This window comes from Myxine glutinosa, chromosome 13 (genome assembly GCF_964187855.1).
Source record: "Myxine glutinosa chromosome 13, kmMyxGlut1.1, whole genome shotgun sequence".
Classification (NCBI taxonomy): Eukaryota; Metazoa; Chordata; class Myxini; order Myxiniformes; family Myxinidae; genus Myxine; species Myxine glutinosa.
In genome coordinates, this window is record NC_136273.1 from 68,046,704 (window position 1) to 68,071,616 (window position 24,913).

At 45.3% G+C, this 24,913-nt stretch overlaps 1 protein-coding gene across 4 annotated transcripts in view; it reads left to right on the plus strand.

The window, feature by feature from the left end:
- LOC137412533 (plastin-2) overlaps positions 1-24,913 on the plus strand; it is a 220,229-nt gene that overhangs the window by 147,676 nt on the left and 47,640 nt on the right. For all 4 annotated transcript variants that reach the window (XM_068097857.2, XM_078767613.1, XM_078767612.1 and 1 more), the window contains one exon: positions 13,432-13,627. In XM_068097857.2, coding sequence (XP_067953958.1) covers positions 13,432-13,627 — 196 coding nt within the window. The remainder of the gene's footprint in view (positions 1-13,431; positions 13,628-24,913) is intronic.

The window sequence follows — 24,913 nt, forward strand, 5'->3', positions numbered from 1 at the left end:
ATTGCAAGGTGGTTGGAAAAGTTGCAGCAGTACGATTTTAATGTGACCCATAGGGCCGGGAAGGCCCATGGTAATGCGGACGCACTCTCTCGGCGTCCTTGTCTGGGGGAAAACTGCAAATTTTGTGCGAGACACGAGGCGAGGGAGCAATTGGGCGATTCTGCCCCGATTCTCGTCGTCCGGGCAACCCGGGTGAGAGGGCCAATTTTGCCACTAACCCCAGATGAAGAATTTGGAAATTTAGCGTGGAGCACGGCCCAGCAGGAGGATCCCGTTCTGGGGCCGGTGTTCAAATGGGTCAAATTGGGGCAAAGACCAAAGGGGGAAGAGGTCACCCCCCTCGGGGCGCAAACCAAGGCATATTGGGCTCAGTGGCAGACCCTGGAATTGAAGTATAACATCTTATATCGCAAGTGGGTGGAGGTTCCCTCTGAGAGAACTTCCTGGCTGGTGATAGTCCCTGACAAATTTAAGAACGTCATACTACAACAGGTGCATGGTACCCGCTCCGGCGGCCATTTGGGCAGGACAAAGACAACATCTCGGGTCCGCCGGAGGTTCTATTGGGTGAATATGGGGCGTGACATACAGGACTGGTATCGGAGATGCGACGCCTGTTCTGCCAAAAAGTGGCCAGCATGGAGGATGAGGGCCCCCTTTCAATTACACCAGGTGGGGGCCCCCCTTGAGCGGGTGGCTATGGACATCCTAGGACCACGACCCCGCACCCGCCAAGGTAATAAGTACATCCTCGTTGTAATGGACTATTTCACCAAGTGGCCGGAGGCCTACGCCCTCCCCAACCAAGAAGCCGGGGTTGTAGCGCAGGCCTTCGTGGAAGGATTTGTATGTCGGCATGGATTTCCACAGGAGCTGCACACCGATCAGGGTCGAAATTTTGAAAGTCAATTGCTAAAAGATGTGTGCAGACCCCTGTCAATTCCAAAAACACGGACCACGCCCTTGCGGCCACAATCTGACGGGATGGTGGAAAGATTCAATCGAACATTGATCCAACAACTGGCATTGTTCACCACCACCCATCAGGATGACTGGGACGAACATCTCCCGTACTTGTTAATGGCCTCCCGAACCAGCCAGCATGGGGCCACCGCATGCAGTCCAGTGTTGCTTATGTATGGGCGGGAGTTGCGGGCTCCCGCCGACTTGCTATGCGGTCCTGTGCCAGAGACCACAGATATCCCGCCGAGGGAGGGTTACGTTACGCACGTCACTTAGAGGAAGGCATGGAGATGGTCCATGCCTTCGCCCGCTGCCAGCTCCATCTGGCGGGGGCCAAGATGAAGCGCAGGTACGACCACCGGAGCCAGGGGAGTCAGTACGCTCCGGGGATGAAGATTTGGTTCTTTAATCCCCGGAGGCGGAAGGGTAGGTGCCCCAAAATCACCTCCCCCTGGCAAGGCCCGGGAGTCGTCCTGTCACAAGTCTGTGACGTGGTCGTTAAGATCAAAATGGGGTCACGGGCCCTCCCTCGGATCGTCCATGCCGACCGGATAAGACCTTATGCCGGCTATCAGGCACCCTCGTGGATCGCCTCGGCTCTAGATGCCGAGGCAGGACCCAGTACCTCTTGCGACGGGGGCTCGTAGTGTCAGAGGACTGGGGGGGGGGGTGATAGTGGGAGATACCCAATGTGATGGGATGGCAACTCTGCCATCCCTCACAAAAACGGGGCACATGAGCTATAGTTCTATGGGGTTTGGCAGTGTAAGCTCGCCGAGGGAGGGTTTGGATAATGTATAGGGATCTAGAGAAGATTGACCACAGGTAACTGAAGATTTAAGTAGCGACATTGGACAGGTAGTGGGGACATAGAGAGGGTAGTTGGATTATAACAACGAGGGAGCGCAATAATATAAGGGGCGACGGGGAAGCGTGAGTTTCAGAGGGGAGTAGTCAGATCAGATGATGCCGTGTGTTTGAGGATCGAAAGTGTATTGAGCAGTGTATGAGTGAGTAATAGTGATTGAGTGTTGTGTTGAGCAAATGGTCCTGGAGGAAGGAGGGTGCAGGTGGCACCAGGTGTGATTGCACAGGTGTGCAAGTGAACAGGTGTATGGAGCAGTGTATGAGTGAGTAATAGTGATTGAGTGTTGTGTTGAGCAAATGGTCCTGGAGGAAGAAGGGTGCAGGAAGCACCAGGAGTGATGGCACAGGTGTGCAAATACAGGTGTATGGAGAATGGTTGTGTGCAATACATGGAGTATGGAATATATGGAGTATGGAATGGATGGTGTGGAGTGAGTATGGTGGAAAATGTGGAGTGGAGTGGTTGGTGCGAAGGGAGTGTATGGGGAGGATGGACCCCATCACGAATACCCGGGGAGGGTAGTTTAAGAGTTAGGTAGAGGGAGTAGGTAAATTGTGGTTGGGTATTGGCATCTGTGGTGCGTGTGGAAGAATGGTGTTTGGATGGGTGCATTAGGACGTGGAAATGGCTGGGCGTGTGGCCTGTTAGTGTGTGTAGTTGAATGGGCACTCCGCCACTGTTAGGATGTCGGCCAGGTGAGGCCGCAGGTGGCCTCTGGGAGCCGTTAGAGTTGTGGATGGGGCCCGAGGATCCAGAGGACGGACCCGGGTAGCCCAGTTCCAGAGGGCACCGAGTGGGGAGAGCGCCAGAGGGCCTTCCCCAGGTAGATAGGTTAGGTTAAGGAGCAGGTAAGCTCGGAGGCAACTGCAGTGGTGGAGGTGTGCAGGTGGGTAGACCTGCTGGGAGAGCCACACGACCCAGTCTTGAAATTGCGCAAAGGCACAGGGAGTTGAATCGGGGGAGTAAGACCCCAAATTGATGAAGCACCACAGTTTGGTCAACGGGAATTTGGTTCTTAAAACGGCAAAGAGTAAGATTGCCAATGGATTGGCAGGGAAAGACCCCGGGTAGTGTAAAGTGTGTTAATGTCATTTAGAATGTAGATAGGAGGGAAATCTCCTTGCACCATCTACATCCACTCACCTGAGGTAACGACGGTGCTCCACACCATGCCATGGTTTGTTGGTTTTGTTATTTTTGTGCAAATGTTTGGAATGTGAGACGCATCATGACGTGGGTGTGACATTGTGCTGATGTTCCATCTCTCCCTCCTTATGAGGATTGATGATGAATTGGGGATGGCAAATTTTGAATTAGAGGGATTGTGGTGACGAATTTGGTATTAGGGGAAATATGGGGAAGATGTGTCGGTAGAGACAAATTGTAAATTGTTGTAAATATGGGGTAAGGGGCAAGGGTAGAACAGGTAACAGGGGGGGGGGGGGGGGGGTGACGTTCGGTAGGGACGAGCTTTTCTCCGCTCAGTCTCCAGACGCACCTCACCTTGCATTGCCTTTATTGATGTGTACCCTTGTGACCTTACCCCTCGCTCACCTGTCCTCTCTGTCTTCCTTCCCCGACCCATGGATCGTGCTCTCTGGGCACCGAGGGGAGCGTGCGGGAGTCCGCCATTGTGTGCCAGAACCCCCGCAACCAGCTGCTTGCATCGATGCACCACTAATGGACCACATGTCTGTGGCTGAGCACCACTCATGGACCCCACGGTTTGGGGCATGGCCCCTCTGCTGGAACCGGCCATGATGGCCCGAGATCTTGCTGGCGGACCTCGGTAACATGGCACCTATGCCACACAGGTGAACCACTCATAGTCGGCCCCTGTGGGCCATAAATAAAATACGGACACGTTTGTGCATTGTTCATTTTATTATGTCCAAATAGGCCACCAGCAAGAAGAACATGAAGAAAGACAACATCAGGAAGAACATTGGCCAGCAGAGGGAGCCGAGGAGCAAGACCACCAGCAGGGTTGTTTATTATGAACTGTTGTGACTGTGCACTGACTGGTGCGTTTTTTGGTGCTTTATGGTGCTGATTTTTGGTGCTGGTGCGTCGATGCAGCGCAAGCTGTCTTCCCCCCCAAAAGAACAATCACAGGTCCTGGGTTAGTTTTGTAAATACCATTAGCGTCAATTGTAAATAATGCTCCCCACCGTTCATGTATAGTTTGAAGACAATTCCGCAATTTGGTTAGCTGTGGGCGTAAATCTGTTAGGCAGGGTGCAATGCAGCAGTGGGACATACTTATTTGTGTTTTAAAACTGTCACACTCAGGGTCGGGTTAAATGTAGAGGGAGCTACACCTACGTGTCACACTAAAGTTAAAGTTTTATAGGCCCGAGACCATGCCTAGAGGATGAGGGTGCAGTGTTGTGGATTTGAGAATCCTGTGTTTTTTTTATTGTTGTAAGTGTCATGAATCTTGTTGTAAATATCACCCTCCTTAGTGTAAAGGTCAAAGGTGGTCCTCCTAGTTAATCCATATACATGCACGTAGCAAATCATATATCCTTCTAAATAGTTATCTCCTTATTCTATGTAGTTTAAGGCTCTGTTCCCACTAGTTGACACTGCATTGCATCAGATGACATAAGATAGTTCCCTTCCATATCCCAAAGCCTCCATTGCCAACTGCATTGGGCGGTTTTCTGCATTTGCCGCCATTGCCATGTGCTCCAGCTCGGAGAAGAAAGGCGTGTCTCCACCTCGTCATCAGAGGGTGGAGCCAGGAGAGCCCTTGCCGACCAACCAAGCATGAGGGGTTTGGCTTGAGAGGGCGGAGAGAGAACGATCGGGGAGGTTCGCGAAGGTTCGAGGGTGTGGCCTATATAACCCGCAGCGGAATGCCCCCAGGAGAGCTGCGTGATCCAGGAGATGAGAGAGGGATGTCCCATGAGCTTTGAACCACCGCAGCTTGAACCACCGCAGCTTGAACCACCGCAGCTTGAACCACCGCAGCTTTAACCACCGCAGCTTTGAGCTTTGATGGTAGTTTCGACCGTGGCCACGAAGGAACGCCGCCGTGCGAAACCGATCGAGAAGGGGCGGCGGCTGCTCACTCCCGGCCCGACCGTGCTCTGGGTCCAGTTGAACCTTCCTCTCCTTCCCGCCATTCGTTCCTGCCTTCATTTCCCATTCGTGTGAGTCTGACCGTCGTCTGTCTTTTGTCTCGTCCTGGGGTTAAGTAAGACTGAATAGGTAAGCTAGTAATTGCACTGTGTCTTCTGGTCCTTCCATTCTTTCTGTCTTTATTTGATTATCCTTCCTTCTCCTTGGTTTCTTTTGACTTGTAAATAGTAGTAATAAATCATATTTGTTCTTCCTACTTTTGCCATCTTCTTTTTCTTCTTCTTCACATCCGTTCGTCTTTGAGGTTTCCACATTGAACACCTGTGGCACGGTTTGGCCAACGTTAAAGAATCGGGTCAGTTACCTGCTAATGGTTCGTGCCCCGGTTGCTAAACTGCTCGGCAATTAACATCTGTCCGCGGTCGCGAACGAGGTTGTGCACCTGCCTCTCCGGAGGTAGCTTGGGCAACTTCAGGACCACGTCGGTCAGTCATAGACGAGGGGATTAATCCCCCCTCGATAAGGGGAAAAGAGGCCGACGGAGAGATCCGTAACAATATATATATATATATATGTATATATACTGAAATGCAAAATAAACTTGCCACATTTGAAACCTTTAAATATCAACAATAACACTGCGTGTAGTAAATGTGTGAACCTATTTGTGGACAATAGTGTCCTCACTGTCAGACAAAACGGTCACGGATGGTCACTTGAACCTTCAATGGTCACTTCATAGCACAGCTGTTGAACAGCCGTTTTGACTGTCAGTGATTAGCCAAGGGGTACGGGATGATTTTAATGAGCTGCACGTGATGTCTTGATATTGGCTTTAAAAAGGCCAGTGCAAAATGGGCATTTCAATCAACATGCCACGATTGTCAAGGGATCAACGGCAGCGTGCCCTGGGCATGCTGCAAGGCGGACTGAACTACCGTGAGGTGGCACGTCGCCTTGGCTGTTCACACCAGACGATATCGGCCCTGGTGGACAGAGACACCCTCCACAACTCTGCAGATGACAGACCTCGATCAGGGAGGCCAAGAGTCACCACTGCAAGGCAGGACAGGCAGATGGTCCGAAGTCACCTGCGGGATCGATTCCGTCCAGCATCCCGCACTGCGGCAGAAACTCCGGGGCGTGCAAACCCACGGATCTCCAATCTTAACACTGGGCGTTAAGATTCCCATCCACAACCACCAGTGGCGTCCTGTACCGGCCTGATATGGCGGCCCACACCATCACACTTGGGCCACCCCACCTGTTGGCTTGACGCACGCAACAATCGGCACATCGGTCACCAGTTCTTCTCCAGACACGCTCACGCCCATCAGGACTGTCCACACAGAACCTTGACTCATCGCTGAAAGCGACCTCGTTCCACTGCGCCAAGGTCCACCGCTGATGCTGCTGGCACCATCTCTGTCGATTGCGGCGATGGGCAGCCGTCATCACGGGGCCTCTGTATGGTCTTCTGGCAGTCAGACCATAGTCATGCAGTCGTCTTCGTGCAGTATCATTGGAGATCCGTGGGTTTGCACGCCTCGGAGTTTCCACCGCAGTGCGGGATGCTGGACGGAATCGATCCCGCAGGTGACTTCGGACCATCCTTGGCTCAGCCCCTCGGTTGGCTCAACCGCTTTTCGCGTGCACCGCTCGAGCCTTCTCGGCACTGCATCCGCGACCTGCAACCTCGGGAGGCCCGCGAGGGACCTCGGCAGCCTCCCCCGAGGCCTTGACCAGCCCCTCGGTCGCCTCGGCCTACGCACAGGCCCGTGGAGTGCATTCTGGGGGGACGTATGTGGCGGTTACCTGATGTGCAGGTAACCGCATGTGGCGGTTACCTTATGTGATTACCTTATTTGGGTATAATACACGTGCACGGGCCTGTTGGACTTGTGGTTGTGCGGACGTGACGCATGCGCGGTTGCCAGAGCCACGCCCTCCGAAGAGGGCTTTTGGCTTTATATAAGCATGCTGACTTCCGTTCGAGTTTAGTGTGCTGGACCTTGCTGTTACAATAAACCATCTTCGAACCCTACGAATGGCCTCGTTCTCTCGCCTTCCACGACTCCTAAAATACAACAATTTTTACCGCTTTGCTTTGAAGAACGGGAATGAAGGGGGAGGAGCGTGTTAATATGTCTGGTTGAAGGCTTTGGGCGCTGAGGGGGCTCTAAGCTTTGGGCGGTGAGGGGGTGGGAGAAGTATATAACACATGGACACTGCAAGGACTTCCAGGAAAAAAGTGGATCTGGGGTGAATTAACGGGGGTAGAAAAAATCAAGGTATTGGATGGGAGAAGATAAGAGATGGTGGTGAACAGCTGTTTTGAAGACTTGGAGAGAGGAGTGGGATTGAAGAGAGTGAGTTTGTTTCAGAGGTGGGAGTAGAGAGGAATGAAAGAGTGAAGGTGAGCAGAGAGTCTTTGTTTTTCGCAATTTCACCAGAAGAGGGTTGCTGGAAGATCTTGTGCGACCTGCAGGAATATTTCGGGGACAGAGCACAGATAGAGCTGGGCAGGAAAGGAGTCGGTAGAAGACAGAAAGACCGCCTACCTGCCTGCGGTGAGTGAGTGAAAGTCTCTCGCATTCAGCTTCATCACGGGAGATTCCAATGATTCTGAAAGCTTTGGTTTCAACAGCCTGAAGCCGGGCTAGGTGTGAGGCAGGAGCACCAGCCCAGAGGTGAGAGCAGTACTCCATTGAGCTGCGGATGAAAGCCTTGTATGTGGTGAAGAGCTCAGGTGTGCCAAGGAAGGACTTCGCACGGCGGAGGATGCCCAGTCGGTGACTGGCTTTGGAGGCCCGCTTGGAAATGTGGTTTTCCCAGGAAAGATCATGGCAGATAATGAGACCCAAAAGCTTGAGTGACAGAACCTCTTGGAGAGGATTGTTGAGAAAGTATATGAGAGGGTTGTCCAGTCGGTCTTTTAGGAGAGACATCGTAAGAGTGTGAGATGTGTGAGGATTGAAAGACATGTTCCACTTGTTTGACCAGTCTGTGATTTTGTCCAGGTCTGCAGAGAGTGAGGAGGCTGCAGACTGCCGACCTGAGGGATGAGGAATGGAGCGGCAGAGAGTGGAGTCATCAGCAATGAGATAGAGAGGATTTTCCAGAGAGTCAGAGAGATCATTGATGAAGACCAGAAAAAGCACAGGGCCCAGAACATTACCTTGGGGAACTCCAGCCTGAACAGGAAGGGGAGATGAGAGAAATACATTCAGGGCTACATGTTGACGACGACCAGAGAGGAAGTCTGCAATCCATGCGTGAAGATTTCCATGGATACCATAGGAGGAGAGTTTGGTGAGCAGAGCGGGCTGCCAGACCATATCGAAGGCACGTGATATGTCAAGGGAGACAGCTCTGATTTCCTGTTTGGCATTGAGGACCTCCATCCATTGTTGAGACAGCAGAAGCAGCATGTCCAGAGTGGAGTGACCTGGTCTGAAACCATATTGATGATCAGAGATCAAGCCATTGGAGAACAGGAAGGATTTGATATCCGAAGCAATGATGGATTCCAAGACATTGCTGATAATTTGGAGCAGGCTGATTGGTCTGTGGTTGCAAGGATCTGTTTTTGCACCTTTTTTGTGTGAAGCGGGAATGTTTGCTGATTTCAAGGTGATGGCAGATGACCTTGAGCAAAGGAGAGGGTGAAGAGAATCGAGAGAGGGTGTGAAAGAGCGGCAGAGCAGGATTTTAGGACCCGTGGGCTGATGTCGTCTGGTCCAGTTGCAGAATCAGAGTCTAGGTTTGACAAAAACTTCTCCACCTTGTCAGGAGAGAAGGACACAGAGTCAAGGAGCAGCTGAGTTCAACTGGGTAAGGTGGGTACAGAGAGAGATGGGTTTGGGACACAAGATATTGAGGCAAACACAGAGTTGAGGCATTCGGCTTTGTCACGTGCGGTGTCAGATGTGTAGCCATTTGAGGTAAGGGAGCGGATGGAGTGGGAACTAACACCAGAAACAGATTTGGCCAGACGTCACCAGGATTTGGAGGAAGGAGACACGTTTGAGAGTTCATACTTGAGTGTGGATAAATAGTGCTTCCTGGCATTCCTGAGGGTAGACACACACTTGTTCTGAGCTTTGTGGAAGGAACTGAGATTGCCTTCAGTTGGATTAGCCTTCCAAGAGGCAAAGGGAAGTTGTTTCAGGGCAACTGCCTCACCACAAGCTTCAGTGTAACATGGACGGGAGGAAGCGTATGACAACTGAAGATGACATGGTATACATCTGTGCATGAGAGAGAGAGAGAGAGAGAGAGAGAGAGAGAGAGAGAGAGAGAGCAGTTTACTTTGGAAGAATTCCCAGGAAGAGTTGATGTCAGAAGCAGTAGAGATTGGAGACCAGTCCAGATGATTGATGGCTGCTTGAAGACCATGCCAGTCGGCCTGAGTGAAATGCCAGACTCGTCGACGCTGAGGAGGCTCTCTGAGAATGGCCAGAGAGATGTCCATTGTCCACTTTAACAAGCAAATGGTCAGACGAACCAATTGGAGCAGAAGAAGAGCAGCAGACATTTGCAGGGAAGTTTGTCATAACCAAGTCGAGAAGAGAAGATACTCCATTGACTGAGATCAACAACAACAACAACATGCATTTTAAAGGCCATTTTCCCTGCTAGAGCGGGGGTTAGCCTTGCGGTCCCCATGACAATCTTCTCCATTTTGTCCTATTTTCTGCATCTCTCCTTGTTAACCCCCTTGCCCGCATTTCTTCTTCCACCATCTTTAGCCAAGTCTTTCTCGGTCTTCCCCGTCCTCTGCTTCCTTCTGCATTCATTTCCATCACTCTTCTCAACCAGTCACTTTCATCCTTCCTCAACACATGACCAAACCATCTCAACCTGTTTTCCTCTTCACAGCATCAATCACAGGCTCTATTCCCATCATCTTTCGCAATTCATCATTTGTCTTCCTCTCTCTCAACGATACTCCACACATCCACCGAACCATTCGCATTTCCACCCTTTCCAACCTTCGTTGCTGCTCTACGTTCATTACCCATGTCTCGCTCCCATAAATCATAACACTTCTCACACATGCAGCATACACCTTTCCCTTCAGCTTCAACGACACTCCCCTCATCATCAGCACGCCACTCAGTTCCCGAAACTTCTTCCATGCACATCTCACTCAAGCAACCGTTGCCGAGTCTGATCCACCTTCTCCATTCAGTATGTCTCCGAGGTAGCAAAATGTTTTCACACCTTCCAGCTTCACGCCGTCTCCAAGATCCAACTCAACATTTCCTCCATCTGCAGCTCCCTCTGTGCACACCTTACATTTGAATGTAGCTGCCACACTGATTAATGACCCTCTCAGACCACTACATTTTTGATGAACCCACTCAGCGTACATTGTACATTGAATGGAGTTCACTCCGACACCCTTCCTACACACAGCACAGGGCCACTTCCCAGTTCTTTCCACCTCACCACATGCTTTACCACTTACCATCACCTTCGTCTTTCCGATATTCACCTTCAGACCTTTGTCTCCATACATTCCTTCCACGTGTTCATCTTTTCCTTCAGTCCATCCATACTTTCCGCAATCAACACCAGATCATCTGCATACAACAACACCCACGGTAAACCCTCCTGTACGTTCTGAGCCAGCACCTCCATCACAGCTACAAATAGTAGTGGGCTTAGTACCGACCCCTGATGCACTCCCACCTTCACCTCAAACTCACCACTGTTCCCGTCCTTCGTCCTTACAGCTGTGCGCGCTCTTTTGTACATTGCCATCACTACTCTGATCAACCATTCCTCCACTCCTAACTTCCTCAATGCCCATGTCAATACTTTGCGTGGTACCCTATCGAATGCTTTCTCTAGATCAACAAACCCAAGAAACAACTTCTTCCTCTTCTCCATGTACTTCTCCTGCAACTGCCTCACAATGAAAAGCGCGTCTGTCGTTCCTCTTCCTGGCATGAATCCAAACTGCATTTCGTCGATCTTCACTTTCTTCCTTATCCTCCTCTCCAACACCCTTTCCAATACCTTCATTCCATGCTCCAATAACTTTATTGCTCGGTACGAGCCACACTCCAGAGGGTCACCTTTCCCCTTGTGTAGAGGGACGAGGATACTCAGTTCCCAATCCACTGGAATGCGGCCTTCTTTCACCACCATATTACAGATCTCTGTCATTCTCTTCACACCCCAACTTCCTGCTGCCTTCAACATATCTCCCACAACTCCCGTCGGCCCTCCCGCTTTTCTACCCTTCATTGCTTTTATCGCTTCCTCAACTTCCTTCTCAGTTATCTTCTCTGCCGGTCCTAAAACAGGGTTACTCTCTATGTTGCCATCCCATTCATTCTCTGTATTCAACAGCATTTCCATATATCTTTTCCATCTTCCTTTAATTCCATCTGGATCGACAACGATTTGTCCCACTTCATCCTTCAAGCAACTCACCCCCATCACATCACACCTCTCTTTCGCTATCTGCTTTGCAATCCTGAATACTGCTTTCTGACCGTCTTCCGAATCCAAGCGTTCTCCGAACATTTTCCTACATGCCTCCTGCGCCTTTGCTACCTCTTTCTTTGCAGCCTTCCTGGCTGCCTTATAACTTTCATGCTCTGCCGTTTCTGCTCCCGTACCCTTCGCCTTCGGCCACTCCTTGAACTTCTTCCTCTTCTCGTCAATCCTCTTTCCAACTTCATCATCCCACCACCATGTTTCCGAGTGCCTCGGTGGTCCTTTTGTCCATCCACATACCTCACCAACGGCTCCCAACAGACTAGCTTTCATTGACATCCAAACCTTTCAAGCTCAACCACATCATCCTCGACCCTACTCAGCCTCTCTTTTAATGCCTCCCTTACTGTCACCTCTTTCAACCTCCACACCTTCATTCTCGGTTGGTACTTCATCCGCCGAGCTCTCCTCGCACCTTTCACCCTTATGTCGCAGACAACCAAGTGGTGCTGTGAAACAGCGTCCTCCCCCGGGATCACCTTTGTGTCCCGGAGGTGCCCCCTATCTCGCCTACGCACCATCAGGTAGTCAACGGTTGTCGTCGACCCACCTGATGTGTATGTAACAAGCTTATTATCCTCTTTCTGGAACTGAGTATTACAAATCAACAAATCAGCTCCATCAGCAAACTCCAAAATCCTTTCACCTTCTCCATTTCTCACACCATATCCGTAACCCCCATGAACTCCGTCAAAACCATCCATACTCCTTCCCACATGTCCATTTAGGTCTCCTCCTACCACAACAACTTCCTCATCTTTCACGTTTTCCATCAGCTTCTCTATCGCACACCAGAACTTGTCCTTTTCTTCATCGCTTCGACCAACCTGCGGAGCATATCGCGAGATGACGTTCACCAAGAGCTTTCCAATCATCATTTTCACCATCATCAACCTATCACTCACTCTCGTCACACTCACCACACTGTCTACAAACTCCTCAGAAAACAGGACACCAACACCATTCACGCCCTCCAGGCACCCTTGCCACACAAACTTGTATTTCTGTCCCTGCCTACCCTTCACCATTCTCACACCACTTCCCTTCCATCTCGTCTCTTGCACACAACATATGTCCACTCTTCTTCTGACCAATACTTCCACCACTTCTCCTGATCTCCCTGTCATTGTCCCTACATTCCATGTCCCAAACCTCAGAAACCGATCTCCACTTCGGGCTGTACCCTGCCCATATGTAGTTGTAATTGTCATGGTTCCCTTTTTGAGGCAATGTTTTTATGGCCGGATGCCCTTCCTGACGCCAACCCTCTTAGTCGTCTCTTACGACACGCAGGGATACGGTGTACCTATTCTTATCCAGGGTACACACCGGGATGAGATGTGAGTGAGATCTGAGATCAGATCTGAGACTGAGATCCAGGTCTGGAAATTGACAGATGGTGTCAGACACAATGAGTCGCAGAAGTCCTTTGCTGAGATGCCATGGCTGGTGAGAGAGGGACCCACACCCAGTCAACAGCTAGCATGATGACAGTTGAAGTCACCACATGTGAGGAAGAGAGAGAGTTGGGATGAGTGGATAGAAGTTGGTCCATGTTGTCAGACAACGAAATGTAAATGGAGTCATCACTGTTTGGAGGACGGTACGGAACACTTATGAACAAAAGGTGGGAGTGTAAATATTATATTAAAACTTTACCAAATATATTACGTGAAGCTAAATGTGACGATCTCATTTTATTTGTGTTATAAACTATGAAAGAGCTTTGCGGTCCATGTTATCATTGACTAGTTGTATGCTGTAGTTTTCTAAGGACTCTGCAGTCTGTACATGTAAGGTAATATATATAAATTGATACTTAAGAGCGAATAAAAATCTCAATTTCAATTAATCATGTAGTAGCATTGCAGTTATCTATTTCACGGTAATGCATCATTCAATAAAACTAGTTATTCATTGAGATGCAGAAAAGTTGGAGGAGAATTGTGAAGAATATTAATGATATTGATCAGTTTTAATTGGCGTGCACCTGAACTCAGGAGAGGGACGAGGAGCGGCGTGCGGAACAGATGCTGCAGCAAGCTGACCGTCTTGGCTGTCGTCAATTTGTTACCCCAACCGAGGTAGTGCATGGGAACTACAATCTCAACCTCGCATTTGTCGCCAATCTCTTCAACACGTACCCAGCACTTAGCCAGCCCTTGGATACTGATCTTGACTGGAGCTTGCTTGAAGGTAGGTGTGATTTAAGTATCACCATATTGTCAATAAATTGAGTTTATTTCGTTTAATTTTTAAAAGGGTGGAACTCTTGGACGTGCTAGACAGCAGACAGTGAGATGCCAACAATAGAGCAGAGAGGAAAATATGGACAAGGAGTACAGACATATAATATTTCGGATAGGTGAACAGGCAGGACAACAAGAGAAGAGATGTAGAAAGAGATGCAGCTCAATGAAGCAGATGAGAGCAGGCAGATTGAATCAGATGGGACAGCAGACAGAGTGAGTTGCAGATATACAGTGGAAAAACCCAGAGAGTTTAGAATAGATGTCAAAATAGGAGACAGCACGAGTTTGGGGAAGAGGGATAGGGGGGTGTAACATAAGCAGGACTCCAATGTTAGGCCATCCGGTACACACCTGAAGTATGTTAGTAGTGTAATAATGTTCGTTCTGGGACACCCCAAATCCCCATTCACTTACATGTTAATTTTTCCCCTCCCTCATTGCCCCCCAAGCACCTCTATTTCTCTCACCCTGTTCTTTACGAACCTTCTAACCTTTTGACATGTTATCCTTATTCATTAGACCACTTAAACAATGGTCCTTCTGTGTGAACCTGTGATTCTTCTGACCTTATAGACCTTTTAACCTTTTACTCTTAATATCATCTGGTGAATCATCTTTGACCCACTCAAACAACGACCCTACAAATATTTGTTTATGTGTGGGAAATAATTTAATTCTCCTACAACTCTCCTCACCGTCTAATACATTAACAAAAAATATGTTTGAGTTTGGTTCTTTATCAAGATATTTTAACTGAGCTAAAATAAAATGATAAACCTCCCTCAATGTTCTTGTCTGAGCGCCTCCTCTCCCACATACCATTTTTAAATTAAAGTATATATTTTCCTGACAACCATCAAAGTTTTCCGTCCACTCAAAAATATTTCCATCTTTTTTACCCAACTCACCAGTATTTAAATTAATTCTCTTATTTGTTTTGTGAACTTTTTTACCAGTTGCCTTTTCAATAAGTCTTATTTGATATTTTTCACATTCATTATGTTTTTCCATTTATATACCAAGGTTGATTACACCTCCACTCTTTAGTCTGGTTGGTACTTGGTTCTATCATTTATATAATAGTAAAAAAAGGCGGCAGTAGTTCGTTAAAATCCCTAACCCCCCTTTTTAACTTATTACTTATATACTTATATAACCATAAGGGAGACTATCAATTCCATTTTCTAAAATAAACCTCTTATCATCAAAAGCCCCCAATGCTTTCTTATTTATCTCTTCTGTACATAATTGATGTTTATAACTTCTTATTCCATTAATCTTTCTAAACTCTTCTTTCTTTGTTGTTAAACAGTTACAATAATCCTTCAAGTTTATTGTTTCTTTAATAACATTTTTCTTTACACCTTTTAACTTCTTATCAGTCTTTTCAACGTTATTCACAATGTATTTATAAGCATAAGCCTTAGACCTCAATCCCACAAATTCACTCATAACATTTCCTCCTAATTCATCCTTGAACTTTCCAATCACCTTTTTATTTTTAGAAGAGAACAACTCACTCTCTGGACTGTAATTACTCGTGTCATAGATATTAATGTCTCTTTTCATGTCTGAATAAACATCGTCGGTATTAATTTTCAAAATAAAACTATCTGTATCCATATAAAGTAGATTAACATCATTTTGATATTTCTTCCTCAAGTTATTATAAAAGTAATCATACATTAATGACTTTGATAAATCAAGAATTGATGTTCCAATATAAATAGGTTTGTTCATTTCAATACTCTCTTTAATCAAATGGATCGCACAAAAGTTCTCAGTAGAGACCACAGCTCGAGTAAAACTCGGTCTATTAATTAATTTTGATGCTTGTTCCCAAGATGTTGATAGTCTGATATTTTGTCTTTTCCTCACGTTCTCCATGGTCTTACCAAAGACCGCATTATTCATCAATTTATAAAAGGCTTTCTCAAAATCTGTTTTTGACTCTGTTCTTCTTTGTGTATTAAAATCAATGTACCCCTTTAACCAATGACTTTGATTGAACTTTAGAACCCTATGGATCTTCTCTACTCTTAGACCTTTTGATAAATATTGTCGCAAATTTCTTTGGTGTAGAACATAATTTTTCTGGTTATATAATGTAGTAAGTAATTTTTCTGTTGATTCACCTATATCAAACGATCGTTGATAATCACTCAACCATTCTTTCTTTGGACTTTCTTTCTCACAAGCAAATGGGAGATCTTTGTGTAGGTTATGGAGTTCCTCTGGATATTTTAAATCAATTTCAAAATAATAACCAACTTTTTCTTCATCCAATTCTTTTTGTGTAGAGATACATACATCTTGTAAAACGTTTTTGTAGTCTTTTTCCTTTACCCATCTAAGTTTTCCATAAGGAAGAGCCTGAGACATTGCCCAGCCATACAGGTTGTTCGCGTCATAGTACATCAAGTAAGAACTCTCTTTCGTTGGATCATAATTTGGAAGATATTTGTTATTTGCTTTTGCGTATCTACTCGAGCAGACTTGTGAAATTCCACCTCTTTTTGCCTTTTCAATCATCAAAAGCATATCAACATCGGTTATCAAATCCAAACTTGTTTTGTCATTTTCAACATCGCACTCCAGGCCAATCCAGGTGCTGTGTAGTAGTGAGCAGGATGCAATCCATATCCAGTGCGACAAACAGATCTAAAGGCTTCAAATACATCGGCCAATAAAAGCACATCAGTTTTGAGATACAAATCGTGATACTCGCCAAGATTCTTGATGTTATATTTTTCCCAAACATTTTGTGCGTGTACATAATCTTTATCAGATATATTACTGTTGTTTAATTTGTTATATAAATTTTCAAAAGGTCTAAGATCAAAGTCAATTTTTTTTCATAATCATCAATTTTCAAAAAGATCAAAAGGTCTAAGAATAGAGATGATCCATAGGGTTCTAAAGTTCAATCAAAGTCATTGGTTAAAGGGGTACATTGATTTTAATACACAAAGAAGAACAGAGTCAAAAACAGATTTTGAGAAAGCCTTTTATAAATTGATGAATAATGCGGTCTTTGGTAAGACTATGGAGAATGTGAGGAAAAGACAAAATATCAGACTATCAACATCTTGGGAACAAGCATCAAAATTAATTAATAGACCGAGTTTCACTCGAGCTGAGGTCTTTACTGAGAACTTTTGTGCAATCCATTTGATTAAAGAGAGTATTGAAATGGACAAACCTATTTATATTGGAACATCAATTCTTGATTTATCAAAGTCATTATTGTATGATTACTTTTATAATAACTTGAGGAAGAAATATCAAAATGATGTTAATCTACTTTATATGGATACAGATAGTTTTATTTTGAAAATTAATACCAACGATGTTTATTCAGACATGAAAAGAGACATTAATATCTATGACACGAGTAATTACAGTCCAGAGAGTGAGTTGTTCTCTTCTAAAAATAAAAAGGTGATTGGAAAGTTCAAGGATGAATTAGGAGGAAATGTTATGAGTGAATTTGTGGGATTGAGGTCTAAGGCTTATGCTTATAAATACATTGTGAATAACGTTGAAAAGACTGATAAGAAGTTAAAAGGTGTAAAGAAAAATGTTATGAAAGAAACAATAAACTATAAGGATTATTATAACTGTTTAACAACAAAGAAAGAAGAGTTTAGAAAGATTAATGGAATAAGAAGTTATAAACATCAAGTATATTCAGAAGAGATAAATAAGAAAGCATTAGGAGCTTTTGATGATAAGAGGTTTATTTTAGAAAATGGAATTGATAGTCTCCCTTATGGTTATATAAGTATATAAGTGATAAGATATATATAAGTGATAAGATATATAAGTGATAAAATATATAAGTGATAAGTTAAAAAGGGGGGTTGGGGATTTTAACGGGCTACCGCCGCCTTTTTTACTATTATATAAATGATAGAACCAAGTATCAACCAGACTAAAGAGTGGAGGTGTAATCAACCTTGGTATATAAATGGAAAACATAATGAATGTGAAAAATATCAAATAGGTATAATTGAAAAGGCAACTGGTAAAAAAGTTCACAAAACAAATAAGAGAATTAATTTAAATACCGGTGAGTTGGGTAAAAAAGATAAAAATATTTTTGAGTGGACGGAAAACTTTGATGGTTGTCAGGAAAATATATACTTTAATTTAAAAATGGTATGTGGGAGAGGAGGCGCTCAGACAAGAATATTGAGGGAGGTTTATCATTTTATTTTAGCTCAGTTAAAATATCTTGATAAAGAACCAAACTCAAACATATTTTTTGTTAATGTATTAGACGGTGAGGAGAGTTGTAGGATAATTAAATTATTTCCCACACATAAACAAATATTTGTAGGGTCGTTGTTTGAGTGGGTCAAAGATGATTCACCAGATGATATTAAGAGTAAAAGGTTAAAAGGTCTATAAGGTCAGAAGAATCACAGGTTCACACAGAAGGACCATTGTTTAAGTGGTCTAATGAATAAGGATAACATGTCAAAAGGTTAGAAGGTTCGTAAAGAACAGGGTGAGAGAAATAGAGGTGCTTGGGGGCAATGAGGGAGGGGAAAAATTAACATGTAAGTGAATGGGGATTTGGGGTGTCCCAGAACCAACATTATTAGTTATTACACTACTTATGTTTGTTTTTCTGGGTCCATCAGGACAACCAACAACACCAACCAACAACAATAACAAAAATAACAACAATGTAGTTGCTTCTGAATTGCAGGCACTTCAAACATACATTACATATTTCCCCTCATGATGGAAAAGTGCAGTGATAGAGTTGTTACACGAGCAAATAGTACAGATGCAAACCAATGCAGTAAGAAAAGTAGAAGCAGCGATCGCTTGCAAAGTCCAATACAAAACCATAAACAATGGACCAAACTCGTAAATGCACATGACATTGCAACAAATCAAATCCAACTCAGTGTTAGCAAACATCCAATATTGGTACGGACAATATTTATAGTTCACTGCAAGTCGAGTCTGTCTGGTTGACGGCTGATACGACCACTTCGTGTCCGCGTTACGCACGGGGTAACTGAGGGAGCTGGAGACACTGGCTGGGTGACTGCTCTGCCAGGCTCATCCAGATCTACAGAAGGTACAGTATCACAAGCTGGAGGCTTCAAGTCTGACGAACAGCTTGAGCCATCATGGACCTCACTGGTAGCGTTATCAGTATCAACGAAAGACCGATCAAGGGCAGCACCCTCATTGGCTACACTGGTGCTCTTATGTAAATGTCGATGGTTACGGCGATAAGTATCACCCGTTTCTCGCAACCGAACAAACATTGCTCGGAATGCTGCTTCACAATCACAGCCGGTATCAACCGTTTGGAACCCGTAGGAGGCTCCATTATAACATCATCATTCGGATGTAATTGTATAAGATATTTGAGCATGTGATGATCATGGTAGAACTTCTGTTTCGCTTTTTCCATGACGAAGTGTCTTTTCGCAGCATCATGGTCGTAAGCTATAGGCACCAGAAGATCTCGGGCAATGGGAAGGGTATTCCTCGGACGTCTTCCCATCAGTAGTTGAGCCGGTGATAGGTGAATGTCTTCCAATGGTGTTGTCCGATAATGCAGCAAGGCCATGTGCTTGTCTGTAGATTTTCGCCAGAGTCGTTTAACAGTTTGTACAGCCCTCTCAATTTCTCCATTAGAACGTGGATATCTGGGACTAGACGTTCAAAGAATGATTCCGTGATCTTTGCAGATTTTTCTCACAAGTTGCGAGTTTTACATAGTCCCATTATCACTCTGTAGAGTCTCCGGTAGACCATGTCGACTGAACTGTGCTTTCAGTTGTTCAAGAGTTGTACTGCATCGTAGATCCTTCACTTCATCCACCTCAATGAATCTGGAGTAATAGTCAACCATTATCACGTATGTCTTAGCATCAAACTGGAACAGATCTGTCCCAATTTCACTCCAAGGTAGATCTGATGTCGGAGTCAGTTTCAGGAGCTCAACAGGCAGGCGATTTTGATAGTCTGCACACTTGGAACAGCTCTGAACAGTTTGCTCTGTCAGAATTCATGGAGGGCCAGTTTCGAACCTCCCTTGCTTGTTGCTTACACTTGACTATTCCGAGATGTGATTCGTGAATCAGGCTCAGCTTACGGGGTCTCAGAGTAGGTGGGACGACAATTTGCATGCCTTTGTATAGGATGCCATCTGTAACTGAAAGTTCACTTCTGGAATCCCAGTATGGTCGAAGACAGGGTGATGCACATTGCCTGGTGTCTGGCCATCCTTCAAGAATCATGCACCATAACTGAGTGAGTTCTCACTGAGTAGCTTTTTGGAAGATCTGCATATCTCTCGTCAGAGTTAGATAGAAAGTCCAACATTGAAATATGCTCCACATTGTCCAGTTCTGAACGAGTATCTGGCAGGTAGGCTCTAGAAAGGTTGTCTGGAAGCTGCATATCTTCCCCTCTTCTGTACCAAATGTTGAGATCATACCATTGCAATCGTAGTAGCATGCTCTGTAGTCTCATTGGAGCGGACAGTGATGTCCTTCTGGCGAGCATTTCCAGAGGCTTATTGTCATTGTAGACAGTGACCGTTTTCCCAAATATATAACAGTGAAACTTCTTGCAGGCATGGTCTATGGATCGCATCTCCTTCTCTATTTGTGCATACGGTGTCTCCGTCTCTGTGAGAGTCCTAAAACTGTATGCAACGGGTCGGTTGTCCTGGATGAGAACTACACCAAGTCCACTTCGGCATCACAGTGAATCTCTACTGGTTTGTTGACGTCGTAGTATGCAAGAACAGGTGGATGACAGCAAAGTTCCTTCAGTCTAACAAAGGCTCTCACTTGAGCTGGTTGCCATGGATATTCAACGCCCGATTTCAGCAGCTCTCGGAGTGCAGCTTACTCATCACTCAAACGAGGAATGAACTTTGACAGATACATGATAAATCCGATGAAATGTCTCAAAGCCTCTTTATCGGTCAGAATCGGCATACTGTGAAATGCCTCGACTTTGGCCGGATCAGGATATAATCCATCAGCAGGCAGTACATGTACCCGTGACTGGCAGATTTTACACTTCTGTAGATTCAACTTCAGATTGTAATTTGTTGCTCTCTCGATGACCTTTTTCAGGATTCGATCATGCAACACCATGTCTGGACCAGCTACAAGAATGTCATCCATGATTGCAAATGCTCCATAAATGCCTTCAATTATCTGGTCCATAATCCTCTGAAAAATTTCAGGTGCACATTTCAATCCAAAGGGAAGAGGAAGTCACCTAAACCTACCAAACGGTGCATTGAAACATGTCAGATAAGATGATTCCTCGTCCAGTTTGATTTGTGGGAATCCTGACTTTGCATCAAGCACTGAGAACACCTTTGCATTAGGTATACATGCAATGACCTCCCCAACAGTGCACATGGGATGGTGCTATGCTCCTTCTTGATGACCTTGTTCAGATCAGACGGATCAAGACAGATTCTCAGTTTGTCATTTCTAAGAGAAACCGCCATTGAGCTGACTCATTCAGTTGGTTCATAAACTTTGGAAATTTATTCATCGGATTCCATCTCCTCCAGTTGGGTTTTAATACATGGCAATAGGGATGTTGGTTGCAACCGCGAAGCGTGTACTACTCCCTTCGCACCAAATTGCACTTTAATTGTATACATTCCTGGCAGAGTTCCAGTAGCTCGCACTAGATCAGGATATTCCTTCAGCTCAGTAAGAACGTCACGGGGTCCACCTCCGTTCCAACGGAATCGAGTCTGATGTTCAGACCCAGAACTTCAGCTGTATCTCCAGATATTATGTTTTCCTGTGAGAGAGCAACCACTTCAAACGTCATGCTGGCTGTCTTGCCAGCGGTACTGAACGGTACTGAACAGGAAGATCCACGGCTGCGACGGGTTTTATCCGGTGATTAGAGTAGGTACACAATACCTTGACTGATTGACAGAGTTCACCAGTGTGAGCGAGATGCTGATAATGAGGTAGTGTCATTGTTTTGCAGCGAGCTCCTGTATCACTTCTGAAGGTCGCTTGCCTTCCTGATACCAAGAGAGATTGCCTCCATTTACCACCAGACGATGCAGCCATTGTCTGCAGTGCACTTATCCACAGAATGTTCCCATGAGTTTCATCCACATACTCAATTGTATCAGCATAAGCACCGTCCAACTGAGTTTCAACGAAATTTATGCCAGCATGTCGATGGCAAGCTGCAAGCCAATGATTCGGTTTCCTGCAGTAAGAGCACATGGATCCAATTGCTGGACATTCACCGTGATTCCATGCATGGTTAGAAATCTTTACCACAGCGTTGGCATCTTTCCTTAAGCCAGGGTCTATTTGGGGTTTGTCTCCTGTGTGATGGCGGTAGTGGCGCTGGGTTCGATTGTGGTTTCTGCCTCGCTTTTTTTTTTTTTTTTTTTTTTTTGTATACTGAATCGAGGCTCGTGAAAGAGCTAACATTTACTTCACAAACAAATCAACCAGACAAACAAAACACACAAAAAGCGGGAGCGGAAAACAAGATGGGGAGAGAAGGTGAAGCACACAAACACAACATTTGAGAGCAGGGAGATGTGTGGAACGGAGAGGGCTTGGGGGGAGGAGGCATGGGAAGGGGGGAGGGGGGGGGGTGGAGGGAGAAGTATAAAACACAAGGACACCAATGACTTCCAGGACAGAAGTTGGTATTTCAAAAAAGTGGAATTTGGGTGAAATTAGCGGGGGTAGAAAAGATCAAGGTTTTGGATGGGGGAAGATAAGAGATGGTGGTGAACAGCTGTTTTAAAGACCTGGAGGGTGGAGTGCGATTGAAGAGAGTGAGGGAGTTTGTTCCAGAGGCGGGAGAAAAGAGGAATGAAGGAGTGAAGGTGAGCAGAGAGTCTTGATTTTGGCAGTTTGACCATAAGAGGGTTGCAGGCAGATCTTGTGCGACCTGTAGGAATATTTGCGGGACAGAGCCCAGAGAGAGCTGGGGGGGCAAGGCCAGAGAGGAGTCGGTAGAAGATGGAAAGACCACCAACCTGCCTGCGGTGAGTGAGTGAGAGGCCCTTGGAGTTAGCTTCATCGCGGGAGATTCCAATGATTCTGAAAATCAGAATTAGTAATCTACAGCAACTACAGCAATTAGTAATCTACAGCAACTTGCTTGTTTGTAATCTACAGCAACTATACTTGTGTCCTCATCACGGACAATGCGAAGTTGAGTCTTTGAAAGTTCATATTGCTGACCCACTTGAAGAGCCTGTATAAGTTCCTCACATCTGTCCAGCAGGCGTTCCTGGACCTTCTCCTCATACACACCTTGGATGATCGCATCCACGAGCACATCTTCAGGTTGCACATACTCTCAGTCCAAGAGAATGAGATGTAAGGACTTAACAACGATGTCAAACGATTCCTGAGTTTCCTCTTGAACAGCCGATGCCTCGCGATGCCCTTGTTTTTTCGTGGACGAATATACAATTCAAATTTGTCCAAAACTTTTTTGGGATCATCCTTCTCACCTTCAGTCCACTCAAAAGTCTTGTATATCTCTCGTCCTTGTTCTCCGATCCATGATCCAAGCCAGCCTGCATTGCGTTTGTCAGGCAGATCGGCCAACGGACCGTCAAACACAAATCCAACATGGTTTTTGAAACCGAACAATTTTCAATGTTGTTCGATTTTTTTTTTTTTAAAGGCCATTTTTCCCCGCTAGAGCGGGGGTTAGCCTTGCGGGCCCCATGGCAATCATGGTTCCCTGTGGATGGCTAAACGGATGCGATAGTTTATGTATCTCAGATACCAGATTCAGATGGCACGAATGGACGGAGTTGTTTTCAGATTATTTCTGACACCATGTAACATAAGCAGGACTCCAATATTAGGATTTCTGTGGATTCTGTGGATTTAGATGGCACGAATGGACGGAGTTGTTTTCAGATTATTTCTGACACCATGCAACAGGACTAAGCAGGACTCCAATATTAGGATTTCTGTGGATTCAGATGGCACGAATGGACGGAGTTGTTTTCAGATTATTTCTGACACCATGTAACATAAGCAGGACTCCAATATTAGGCCATCCGGTACACACCGGAAATCTGTTTATTTTTTCTGAGTTCCACGGGACAACCAACAACAACAACCAACAACGATAACAGCAATAACAACAATGTATTTGCTTCTGAATTGCAGGCACTTCAAACATACATTGCAGGGGGAAAGGGCAGGAGAGAGGTAAATGCCATTAAAAAATTGCAGGGAAGAGAAGGATCAAATTGTTTGAGGGAGACAGACGATTCTGTGGATGGGAGAGAAGGTGAAAACAGTAAGAGTAAATTTGAGAAGGTGACAATGGATAGGTTTTTAGATAAGACCTGTGACCTGTGGTAGTGTTTGGGATGGAGGAAGGAGAGCCACTCGATAGTGGTTTTGTTCACTTTTTGGCATTCCTGTTGAGTTGTTGTTGTAATTGTTGTGGTTGTTGTTGAATAGCCCCAGACAGTTATTTTGAACAAGCCCGCGGCGCGGAGACTTTTGATTGATCTCCCAAGAGCAACCCATAGATCCCCCACATCTAGGATGGTGTACCCTGTGGTTTCATGAGAGAGAGAGAGAGAGAGAGAGAGAGAGAGAGAGAGAGAGAGAGAGAGAGAGAGAGAGAAAGAGAAAGAGAAAGAGAAAGAGAAAGAAAGAAAGAAAGAGATTTCATTCTTTTTTTTCTTTTTTTGAAGGAAAAACCTTTTCCACCAATGCAGACAGGTAAAACAAAAATATTTACAGGTCATGAGAGCATTTCTACAAATACAGACAGTGAGAAAAAAAGAAAACCATGGTTAAAATCAATACAGACAGCAAATAAAGTTGATTTATACAGTCATAAAAAGGTACCGTTTCGAAGCATTTCACATTAAACCAAATAAGAGAGCAATGCTATATTACAAGTTTAATGTAAGGACTCCATCAGTTAAACTGCACAAGGAATGCCGTACACACCATCGTTTCTGGAAGTCCCCACAGTTATCAAAAGATAATTCCAGGTTCAGCCGAAACGACACCAATGACCTAAAAAAGACTACAGCGTCATCCACTGGAACAACACTGTTCCGGATTTTCCTTTTCCTGGACACATATATCGCAAGTTTTGCCTCAGAAATTAAAAAGTTGGCTAAAAAACATTCATGCCTACATTTGGGTTTAATACTAAAACCAAATATAAAAACACAGTGTGTAAAAACCAA